The sequence below is a fragment of the Drosophila santomea genome, chromosome 2L (genome assembly GCF_016746245.2).
Source record: "Drosophila santomea strain STO CAGO 1482 chromosome 2L, Prin_Dsan_1.1, whole genome shotgun sequence".
NCBI classification, from domain to species: domain Eukaryota; kingdom Metazoa; phylum Arthropoda; class Insecta; order Diptera; family Drosophilidae; genus Drosophila; species Drosophila santomea.
In genome coordinates, this window is record NC_053016.2 from 22,750,353 (window position 1) to 22,763,330 (window position 12,978).

Below are 12,978 nucleotides of genomic sequence, written 5' to 3' on the forward strand. Positions count from 1 at the left end.
GTCTGTATTGAACGCCAAATATTTAGAATTCAATTTCGGAATAAGCTTTGTTCCGTTTGTCCACAGTGGTATTGGGATTACTTCAAAGAGATCCGTTTCCTGATTGTTGTATATCGGCAATTTTGCTTCAATGAATAGGACATTATCCTTCAACATAGCTTGTGTCTTCATCAGTTTATAGATCAGTGGTAATTGTATAACTGAATTTCCACCCGGTAGCATTTGTTTTCGTCCTAATTTTTGCTTAACTTTTTCGAGCTCCTCCAGCATTTTGTTAGGCGCAATTAGTGTAGGATGAATTCTTCCTTCACTAATGTCCGTTACCATTGAGATCGCTGTTTCTTGTAGGCTTTCTGCCTCTTCAATCCAGTTTCGCACTTGATTTGATAACATAAGGAATTTAATTGACTCCTTATATACCATAAAGTGCTCCTTCATGGTTTCTGCAATAATATTGACTTGTTGGGTCAGTTTTCCCAAATTCCGGTTTGCTTCTATCGTAGTTGCTCTTACTAATTCTTCCGTGGCATTGATGACCGAGGTCTGATTGCCAACATATTCCATTAGATGTTTTTCGTTTTTTATGATCGTTTGCATATTTTCCTGTATTCTATTTGCATTTCCGATATCAAAGAACAGTATAAACCTTTTCTTTCGGTTGGTACGATGCCGTAGTATTTTGTCTTTTTCTTTTATGTTGTCAATTTTTGTCCTTATTGTCGTGCCGAAGAAATCGCAGTAGTCCTTGAAGTCTCCCATTTTTTCGCAAACCAGGCGGGATTTTTCCAGGAAGTCCTCTGATTGTTTTATGACATCAAAATAGGCTTGCATGTCATAATAAAACAATAATTGCCAACTGGATGTAGCGACTTCAATTTTACCAATTTTGTTTACCATAACTGCAGCTTTTGCGTCGATGTCGTAAATTTTTCCGAAGTTCTTTGGTAATTTCTTCCGAATTTTTTTCGCAGTTGTAGCTTGCAACATCAATAAACAGCATAGCACAGTAGCTATGCTTCCAGTGCCATTCCTTTTGCCTTTGGGAACTCGCTGCCTAAGCTTTTTGTCCTTGCGTAGCTGCATTGACTCCGTTCTAGATGGCGTTGCAGCTCTAGCTGGTTTTGCTTCGCTAACAGGAAGTTGACAGATCTTGTTTAGCGATCTTTTTACTTCCCCATCGCTTGTTTTAACCGTGACTACCCGGACTTTATCATCTTGTCCTTTAGTCGTACTAATGATTCTTCCCATTGGCCATCTTGCAGGGTGAGTGTTCTCATGTTTTATAAGAACCAACTGTCCCTCCTTCAGATTTGGCTTTACCTGGCGCCATTTGGTTCGCTGTTGCAATGACACCAGATACTCATCTTTCCATTTCTTCCAAAAATCACCTCTGATGCGTTGAATAAGCTTCCATCTATCCAAAGAGCTGATTGTCTTACTTTCGTCAAAATGTTCAGGAGCTCCAATTAGAGGTCTTCCCACCAGAAAATGACCCGGCGTTAATATTTCCTCACCATCGTTTTCGCTACTTACAGTGACTAATGGGCGCGAGTCCAGGAATTTGTCTGACGAAAGGCAGTGTAGAAGTCGTCCTTGGTGTCATCCTTGGCGTCTTCCGTCAGGGCATAGCATTATATGATGTTTATATGTCTAGGTCAACATCTGATATAGCGTGGAGAGGGGGTGAGGCGGTTGGGCAAGAGTAAGCTGCCGAAGATTGTTGCATTAGGCATTATGGATGGAAGATTACTTTCTAAAAGCTAGAAAAGTATCTTTTTGAGAGGAAAGTGTGTGGTCATGCTCTCGTCATGGGTGGGGTTTAAACCCACGACCTCGTGTTTAACAGGCAATTGCGCTATCCACTACACTACGAGGCCCCCAATGCTATATGCAACATTAAAATTAAGCAAGAATCCAAATCAAAACACATCACAACAAATCGAATTGGTAGAAGCTCCATTACCCCTACTACGTCCATCCGTCCCAGTCCAAGTATAGGCTTCTGATTAAGGTGAAAACAATAAACAATAAAGAACTTCATTCCATACTGCATGCCATCTGCGGAGTAAACGTTCTTATTTGATTAGCGTTCTGCTGTTCGCTACGCAAAGATGTAACGGGTGTTTTTTTTAGAGGTATAGAACTTTAAGTTGGCATTACTGTTCAAGATGGCGACCGATTTAACAGCTGTCAAGTGATTTATTCTCAGTTTGGTTTGGCAATTCGTCATGCGTGCTTACAAAATCCAACTCGTGCAAGAATTGAAACCAAACGATCATCAAGCAAGGCGTAGATTCGTCGAATGGGCCCAAAACGAGATTGCTGTTGTTCCCGATTTTTCATAAGCCTCCAAGATCTTGTGATTTAACACCGCTAGACTACTTTTTGTGGGGCTATGTAAAGTCATTGGTCTATGCGGATAAGCCACAAACGCTAAACCATTTGGAAGACAACATTCGCCGTGTTATTGCCGATATACGGCCAAATATTGGAAAAAGTCATTGCAAATTGGACGTCCAGATTGGACTACATCCGAGCCAGCCGTGGCGGTCATATGCCAGAAATCATATTTAAAATGTAATGCCACAAGATTATCTTTCATGTCAATAAAATTCATGTCAATCGAATAATCCATCGTTGTTTTATTGCAATTTAAAGTTCTATACCTCTAAAAAAAACACCCTATATAACTTTTCATTCGCTATCTTTAACCCATGCATATGCGCATTGAGGCCAATTTTCGCTTCAACCAACTAAAATAAACTACATTCTTACGAAAATCTTAAATTTCAATTGTCTTTTTTTAAATATCTAATAAAAATCGTATTGACTTAACATCTTTTTATTATGCATGACAATATATTATTATTTGTTTGCAAAACTAAGATTTCCAATTCAGACTAATCACCGATTTTATTTTATACCTTTCAGATTTGACGAATACCTACCACAAATTATTTTTTCACGAGTTACTTACACTAAGTGAAGCCGAAGATGCCACATTAGCGAAGTTGGATTGTTACAAAAACGTTCCGAATCTTATACCACTTAGGACTAGTGCGTTGCGAGCTTTAGCAGCATGCCACTATATAAGTGATATCGGATACAAGGAAAAAATAATAAATATAATTTTTAAAGTAATGGAAAGTGATAAATCAGAACTTCAGACAACTGCGTTCCTATGCATGAAGCATTTTATAACTGGAGCTACTCTAGAAAAAGAGAAGGTATGGTTTCTAGGACACGCAAATTATTTCCAATTTCACAATCAACATTATAACTGTTTACATTAACATTTACATATCTTCAAATTTCAAATATAAGCGAAGGATAGTATTTACCAAATAGGCAGGTTTCATTATTTCTTTAAAAGGTGCATATGTTTTATTGTAATTAAATATTCACGCAAAAATGGTATGCTTCTAATAATTATTGCTGAGTTGAGCCTTAAGTCTAGATTGGTTCATGGAATATCGTCCGAGATATTTCCGATTTCCGATTTTCCGATTTCCTGTCAAAATTAGTCCAATTAAAAAACTTATTGGTATACTGAGTACGCAATCTCAGTGACAGGAAAGATTGCGGAAAAGATTGGTTATTTAGGATCGAGATACGATACGATCAAAAAGTCTTCACAGAAAAAAACAAGAGAGAACGCTATAGTCGAGTTTCCCGACTATCTGATACCCGTTACTCAGCAAGTGGAAGGGAGAAGGAGAGTCTTAAACACAGTTTTTGGCGGTTTGTAGGCGTTATAGTGGGCGTGGCAGAATGTTTTTTGGCAAATCGATAGAAATTTACAAGACCAATACGAAAATGAAAAAATGTCAAAACATTTTTCAAAAGTGTGGGCGTAACAGCTTTGGGCGGTTTGTGGGCGTTAGAGTGGGCGTGGCAAAATGTTTTTTAGTAAATCGATAGAAAATTACAAGACTAATACAAAAATGAAAAAATATCAAAACATTTTTCAAAAGTGTGGGCGTGGCAGTTTTTGGCGGTTTGTGGGCGTTAGAGTGGGCGTGGCAACATGAATCGACAAACTTGCGCTGCGTCTATGTCCCTGGAGTCTGTATGCTTAATCTGACTTTCTAGCTTTTGTAGTTCCTGAGATAACAGCGTTCATACGGACGGACAGACAGACGGGCAGACGGACAGACGGACATGGTCATATAGACTCGGCTATTGGTCCTGATCAAGAATATATATACTTTATATGGTCGGAGACGCTTCCTTCTGCCTGTTACATACTTTTCAACGAATCTAGTATACCCTTTTACTCTACGAGTAACGGGTATAATAAATTTTCGTCTAGTAGGATGTACGCTTGCGGATAAGTAAAACTAATCTTTCTCGAGAAAGAAACGCGCGGGCATGTTTTTTTTGTAAATATGTTAAGCAACGAAATAGGTTATTCCAATAGATTCCTTTTTCAAAAGGTTGGAAAATGCTACTGCGAACAAAAACACATATTTCGTTAATAGGAAGCATTTATTTATTTAGTTAGTCGTACTAAAGCAAAAGTTTTAAAATCAGAGTTGCTTAAATAAAATAAGTCCCAACATTTACTATGACCAATCTCGGCAATACTATTTAAACTCTAGCTGAATTTGGAACACGGGCAGAATATTTGTTAAATTTTTCAACTTTAGAAATGACAAAATTTTAAGATCCCTTTATAAAATAATTATTTATAAATCAAATATATTTATACCCGTTACTCGTAGAGTAAAAGGGTATACTAGATTCGTTAAAAAGTATGTAACAGGCAGAAGGAAGCGTTTCCGACCAAATAAAGTGTGTATATTCTTGATCAGGATCAATAGCCGAGTTGATCTGGCCATGTCCGTCTATCCGTCCGTCCGTCCGTCCGTCCGTCTGTCCGTCTGTCCGTATGAACGTCGAGATCTCAGGAACTACAAAAGCTAGAAAGTTGAGATTAAGCATACAGACTCCAGAGACATAGAGGCAGCGCAAGTTTGTCGATTCATGTTGAAGACTCTCCTTCGCACTTCCACTAGCTGAGTAACGGGTATCAGATAGTCGGGGAACTCGACTATAGCGTTCTCTCTTGTTTTATTTAAATATCTGTATAATGATTAACATTAATGATGAACTTTAAGCGTCAAGAAATTGGATACAAATTTACAATGCCTGAAAAGTTAACGCACAGTATCTACAAAAAAAATGAATTTTTGCGTTGGCGGATTCACTTTTGGTGCGTGGTCCTCCTCTGCTTGGTTACGTCAGCTACACCAGTTACACCACTGCCACTTTAAACTGATGGCGAGGAGTTGTACTATTGGGGCTTTGGGACGCATCACCGTTTTTTGGCTGCTCAAATGGTCAGCCGGTACAATGTCATGGTTATTTCGCATGATGGTTTCACTTAGTTGTTTTGTTCGCACGGCTGCCAGGACACAACATCTCTGGTCTATGTGAAATCTTCCTTGACAGCGTGTCTCAAAAGTGCCATCTCGTTAAGTTGTCCCTTCCTGCACGCAATCTCAAAGTCGTACTACTACAGTTCTATTGCTCATTTAGAAATTCTCCCTGAGGGGATTTTTATATTGTTTATTCACTTCAGTGCAATGTGATCCTTCACTACTACTAGATAACCTTATGTCATCTTTAGTTTCCTTTGTTAGAATCGCACCTATTTCATAGTTTCTGGGCTTGATTGTGTCCCTGTGGCCATACCCATTTTGAGTCCTTGCAAAATTGCTTTTTGAGCGGCTCCGCAGTCCCTTAGGCAGTCGCCCGGGTCTTAAGCATCCCACACACGGTTGAAACTGGGTTCGCCTACTTAAATACTATTAGACTCCCCGGGTTAACGCTAGGTCCTGATCTCGATTATTGCATGCGTCTTAGGCGTCTCTTCTTAACCGCGTTCTGCCTATTGGGACATCAGCTAGATGTGTCTCAATTCGGTGACTTGCTTTGCGCTGAACGTATCGTCGTAGAGATATTTCCGTTAATCCGTAGCAACTCCACTGTTCAGGTCCATGGTTTTACCAATGACTAGAGAATAGCAGAGAGCGAAGAGCTCTAGAGCCAGCAGCTCTCTTGTGCACATGCATTGTAAAAATGACAAAATATGCCCTTCATTTTAGAAGTTGTTAGACTTCAAATCTTTATTATTTTTTATAACCTTTCACCTCGTAAAAACTCTAGTATTTCATGGCGTTAACATAACAATTATTCAAATTCAACATAGAAATAATAATAGCGCAATCTATGTACATAATAATACATAATCATTTTCAAATATGCCCTTCAGTACCAAAGTTCCTCGGCCGTATTTTTCCTCGCGAGAGTTTGTAAAACAAAAACAAATCTCACAGGCCTTTTTTAGCAAAGTTTCAAACACCAAAGTTAAGCCGAAGTTAAGGCTCTGCTGCTGCCTATGTTCGAAGCTCATATTTGTTGTTATTTTTCGAAGTAGTTCAGAGCAATGACCGAAAATGAGAGTGAGAGATGAGATGAGACAAAATCAGAGTAGAGAAAAAAACGATATGTATAGACTTCTGAATACCGTTCTAATAATTGGTGGGATATTTTTTATATTTTTATACCCGTTAGTCGTAGAGTAAAAAGGTATACTAGATTCGTTGAAAAGTATGTAACAGGCAGAAGGAAGCGTTTCCGACCATATAAAGTATATATATTCTTGATCAGGATCAATAGCCGAGTCGATCTGGCCATGTCCGTCTGTCCGTCCGTCTGTCCGTCCGTCCGTTCGCCTGTCCGTCCGTCTGTCCGTCCGTATGAACGTCGAGATCTCAGGAACTACAAAAGCTAGAAAGTTGAGATTAAGCACACAGACTCCAGAGACATAGAAGCAGCGCAAGTTTTTCGATTCATGTTGCTACGCCCACTCTAACGCCCACAAACCGCCCAAAGCTGCCACGCCCACACTTTTGAAAAATGTTTTGATATTTTTTCATTTTTGTATTAGTCTTGTAAATTTCTATCAATTTGCCAAAAAACTTTTTGTCACGCCCACTCTAACGCCCACAAACCGCCAAAAACTGTCAGTGTTGAAGACTCTCCTTCGCACTTCCACTAGCTGAGTAACGGGTATAAGATAGTCGGGGAACTCGACTATAGCGTTCTCTCTTGTTAAGTGCATATTTAATATTTATATGTTGATTTAAGGATTTTAAATTTTTTTAGAAATTAAGCTGTCTCATATTTGCCTATGTAATTCTAATTACACGGGATCATTACGGTCGAGTATACCCTGCTTGCCTGTTAGACGGTTCCGTTTTCTGTCACCCCTTGTCTTTTGCATTTGCATTCTATGGTAGAGCTGGACAAGTGGTGTTTGAAAAATTTTCAACGTGAAATATATAAAACCTTTAATTAGTGTTTAGCATTGGTAAATTAGCATAGCATTCCAAACTGCATGATATTAATATATATTGTTTAAATGTTTTTCTAAGTTCAAGTTTACGTAGCTAACATGTGAATTTTAAAACTAGTTCTACCGCGTAAGCACAAGCGTTACATCTTGAGATATCTCTAGGTGAAATAAGTGGATTTATCCCTCAAGTGGCTTGCGTCCCGCAAGCAACTTGCTTTTATCATATTACGAGCACTAGCATTGATTCTTAAGGAAACGATTTACATGTGTGTATATTTTACGATCTGGGACGATCTTTTATGAGCAGTGTACATCTGAGTTTTCAACCTAAAATCTTTAATTTATTATTTGACATGTTTGTCTAACCAATGGTACACAGCTCGCGTATTGCCTCGCCCACTCTAACGCCCACAACCCGCACAATACTGCCACGCCCTCAGTTTTCAACAAAATCATTTCACTTCACTAGTTTAGAAATTGTAAATAAATGAAGTCCATAACGTCAGATCGCTTAATGGCGCTCATTGTCACGCCTTACAAATAATAAAACAATATTACCACTAATCCCAAAAACATGTTTTATTTTGCTTCTAGCCATTTATTATATGTGAATAATTATAAATTTCTGTTTTTTTATAGGTACAATCCGCAATGCGCCCACTGCTTTTAAAATTGGGCGACCACAGAAATTTATCTATACCAGCTATAAAACGGTTATCTTACTTTACTCAGCTCTTTCCTCAAATGTTCAATGAGAAATTAAGTGAGCAAATATTGCAACACTGCTCTAAAATTATGGAAATATTTGTTGGTGAATTTAAATCTACAAGTCCGAACGTTAATTTTTTTGCAACCTCAAAAGGTGGAGAATATGAACAAAAAATTGTCACACTAATCGAAATGTTTTTCTATATCTCAGCATCAGTAAAATACATTGAAAAGTTATGCCTACTTGTCTTAAAAACAGAAAAAAACTTAATGATTGAGGCATCGAGTCCATACCGAGAAGCCCTAATTAAGTTTCTTCAACGATTTCCAACAGAAACAGTGGATTTATTTTTAACGGAATCTCTTATGATAGATCCGCAATGGAATCGGCTTTTTATATACTTGTTGAAACATGTATCGGGAGTTTCATTTCGTGCAGTTATTAAAAGTAGTCGGTATAATAATTTAATACTTTATTTGAATTCTAACACAGAATTTCCACAAGCGCCCAAATACGAAATTCAGCACCAAGCCGTTTTAATAATTTTTACATTAATGGAATCAGACGATCAATGGATACCAACACGACAAGATATTGTTGACGCCCTTAAAAATTGTTGGCAAAATTATTTAAGTACATTAAGCTCTGAAGACGTTCTATGTGATTTATGGCATTTGATAGGAAAAATACTCTTGCATTATTTTTCTAACAATACAAATGACATTGAACTGCTTTTTCAATTACTAAGGGCTTTATGCTTTCGATTTATACCGGATGTCTATTTTCTGCGAGACTTCTTGCAACACACAGTAGCTCAAAGTTTTACAGTTAATTGGAAACGAAACGCATTTTTTTACTTTGTTGAAAATTTTAATAACAGCTTTCTTTCAGAAGAGCTAAAAGCAAAAATAATTACAGCTGTCATAATACCTTGTTTTGCTGTAAGTTTCGATAAAGGTGAAGGAAATAAACTAATCGGGGCTCCTCCGACCCCATATCAAGAAGATGAAAAAAATATTGTATCCGTTTTTATTAATAAAGTGTTTGACCCAGATAAACAATATGATGATGCAGTACGAATTGCTCTGTTACAACTAGCATGCTTATTAGTAGAACGTGCATCTCAGCACATACATGACGGAGATGCTAATAATAAGCGCCAAGGGAATAAGCTTAGACGTCTCATGACCTTTGCTTGGCCTTGTTTGCTTAGTAAGAGTTCAGTGGATCCTACTGCACGATATCACGGTCATTTATTGCTTTCGCATATAATCGCAAGATTGGCAATTCACAAGAAAATAGTCCTACAAGTATTTCATTCTTTGCTGAAAGGACATGCATTAGAGGCCAGATCTATTGTTAAGCAAGCACTAGATGTTCTAACACCAGCTATGCCGTTGCGAATGGAGGATGGAAATACTATGCTAACACACTGGACAAAAAAAATTATAGTTGAAGAAGGTCACGCTATGCAGCAGTTGTTCCATATTTTGCAACTCATTATTCGTCATTATAAAGTAAGAACAACAATTTGTATTACAACATTCTTATAATATGATTTATATTTCAGGTGTATTTTCCGGTTCGACATCAACTAGTTCAACACTTGATTAACTATATGCAGCGCCTAGGGTTTCCTCCTACTGCATCTATTGAACATAAGAAACTTGCTGTGGACTTAGCAGAAGTTATTATAAAATGGGAGCTTCATCGTATTAAGGATGATCGTGAAACTAAAACAGATGGAGCCGAGGAGGAGCTAATACAGGAAAGCTCAATAAAACGAGCAGGGATCGATTTTGTTGAAACTCGAAAGAAGTCATTAGATATTATAAGGGAAACGGCGGTCCAAGGAAAGTAAAAATGATCACAATCTATTCTTCAACTTAAAAAATCAATCATTGTACCTTTAATGCCCAACTATCTTATGTAACTGCTGATTGCCTTCCTGGGGAGTTCCTACATGCACAGATTCTAGAGAACGTCTACAAAACGCACAGAACTGCCATGTCCCCCCTTAAAAGAAAGTGTTTGGATTGTTTTCGTTTAATGATTTGTCTTGCCTATTTATGCTATGTATGCCAAGCAATTTTGTGCAACGCCTACTCTAAAAATGCCACGCCCAGACATTTAAAAAATTATCATTTGTCTATCAAATTTTCATCGATAACGCCAAAAACATTTTGGTCTCGCCCACAAACCGCACATTACTGCCACGCCCTCATATTTAAAAATGTATTTGATTTTTTTAATTTTATCATTTGCTTTTTCAATTTCTATCGATATGCCAAATGCATTTTGGCTAAAGTGCGCGGGGCCTAAACATTTTTAAAGTTATACTTCGCACTTTCTCGCATAAACTAAAACACAGAAATTTAAAATTATAAAAATGTATTAAACTCTGGCTGGTGGTTTCAAATAAACTTATTGTACTTTATTTGATTGTAGCTCACGGAGCTTAAAAGTTTGTGGCGTTGAAATCTTAAAAACGAAAGAAGATGTGTCCTTAATGCTATTTTAAAACTTGAGTAGCCACCTTATCGAAAATCCATTTTCATAAGTAGTGCCAGAGATTTAGTGTTCAGATAATTCTTATTGGAACAATGTAAATGAGGCTTAAGCAAGAGGAGTAATGAGGCGATTTCCGTAATATCTTGCGCAAGCCTTAGAGATTTTGAAAATATATAGTACTCGGATTTTTTTGCTTTAAATATAATAATGTATTAAAGGAAGGACTTTCTTTGTATGGATTGAAATTTTTAATTGATAGTGAAACTTAGAAAGTCCTGGCGCCCAATGCTACAGTTTGGAAATAGTAAAAAAATACTTCGTAAAAAATATCAAAACATTTTTTAAAAGTGTGGGCGTCGATATCTCAGGAACTATAAAAGCTAGAAAGTTGAGATTCAGCATGCAGACTACAGTAACATAGACTCAGCGCCAGATTATCATGTTGCCACGCAAACTCTAACGCCCACAAAACCAAAAATGTATTTTTTCACAGTTCGCAAACCGTAAAAAACTGTCAGCGTTGGGACTCTCCTTCGCACTTCCACTAGCTAAAGAACGGGTATCAGTTAGTCGGGGAACTCGACTATAGCGTTCTCTTGTTTTTATTTTTTATTTGAAAGGTTCATTAACCCCACTACGTATGGAATAGTAAATCATTCCAATGACCGCCACGGCTTCGATTGGACCTTCGAAAGGTCAAATTTTCGATGACTGTGGCGCACAAATCGGGCTGTATTTATAGACCTTCGACTTAAGAAAACACCACAAGAAAAAGTCCACCGGGGTCAAATCGCACGATCTCGGTGGCCAGTTCACATGGCCTTCACAACGGGCGAAGTGCGCGAAACGTTGCTCAAACTGAAGACCCATTTTCATAAAACAGTTATATGATTTGCACGTGCAGATCGACACTGTAACCTGCTATGGTGGTTTGGGAGGACGGGATGAATAAAACACAATGCATTTGACATCTGTCACTCAAACAACATGGCCGCAATGAGCTTTCAAAGTTTAAGCCTCCCTATTGGATAACCCTTTATATGCTGTATTTAAATAATTATCATGTTACGGCAATGAAAAATGAGAGCTTTTTTATGATAATCGGTCAAAAATAATATAGATTCAATGTCTATACATTTTGGGCAATTTTGTCAAATTTACAGCGACTGTCGCTGTATGCGTACAAGAGAGCTGCTGGCTCTAAAGCGCTTTCTCTCTCTGACTTTTGATCAAAAATTCGTGAGAGAATAGAGCCAGGTCTTGGGCCAGCACAAAAAATCGTGTGGCGTTACGCGTCTTGTTATTATAATGTCTTTGGTTTAACGTGAGTAAAGGAGGGTAGGAGGTTGTCGTGGCTTTTGAATTGATGTGACAATCTATCACTTGTATTCCTATTGTATTCCTATAATGTATTAGCATTATATATTTATTATACCCGTTACTCGTAGAGTAAAAGGGTATACTAGATTCGTTGAAAAGTATGTAACAGGCAGAAGGAAGCGTTTCCGACCATATAAAGTATATATATTTTTGATCAGGATCAATAGCCGCGTCGATCTGGCCATGTCCGTCTGTCCGTCCGTCTGTCCGTCTGTCCGTCCGTATGAACGTCGAGATCTCAGGAACTACAAAAGCTAGAAAGTTGATATTAAGCATACAGACTCCAGAGACATAGAAGCAGCGCAAGTTTGTCGATTCATGTTGCCACGCCCACTCTAACGCCCACAAACCGCCCAAAACTGCCACGCCCACACTTTTGAAAAATGGTTTGATATTTTTTCATTTTTATATTGGTCTTGTAATTTTCTATCGATTTACCAAAAAACTTTTTGCCACGCCCACTCTAACGCCCTCAAACCGGCCAAAGCTGCACGCCCACACTTTTGAAAAATGTTTTGATATTTTTTCATTTTTATATTGGTCTTGTAAATTTCTATCGATTTGCCAAAAAACTTTCTGCCACGCCCACTATAACGCCTACAAACCGCCAAAAATTGTGTTTAAGACTCTCCTTCTCCCTTCCACTAGCTGAGTAACGGGTATCAGATAGTCGGGGAACTCGACTATAGCGTTCTCTCTTGTTTTTGAAATTCGATCAGGAAACTAATAGAAAGTGAAAAGAATCATAAGACTACATTAGATTACCAACCCAGGACTGCTTTCTAAGGCTTATATAGCGAAAGTGTAAGTACTAAAAATCTATCAAGCCCTCAGCCGATAGTTCACAGATGCACCTATTCAACTTATCGTTCACTTATACAACAAGATAAATTAGTCACATAAGCTCAAGGGCGGATTACGAAACATATCTATGATCCCAGTTTTTAAACCCTTTTTCGAGCATAAAGGAGCGCTTATGTTGCGAAACATCATTGCATGTGACATATAAAAATCA

General features: G+C 37.9%; 1 protein-coding gene across 1 annotated transcript in view; it reads left to right on the forward strand.

Moving 5' to 3' along the window:
- LOC120455879 (transcription-associated protein 1) overlaps window positions 1-12,978 on the forward strand; it is a 140,415-nt gene that overhangs the window by 99,407 nt on the left and 28,030 nt on the right. The window contains exons 13-15 of the mRNA XM_039642366.1: window positions 2,932-3,227; window positions 8,003-9,589; window positions 9,643-9,925. Of these exons, the coding sequence (XP_039498300.1) occupies window positions 2,932-3,227; window positions 8,003-9,589; window positions 9,643-9,925 (2,166 nt within the window). The remainder of the gene's footprint in view (window positions 1-2,931; window positions 3,228-8,002; window positions 9,590-9,642; window positions 9,926-12,978) is intronic.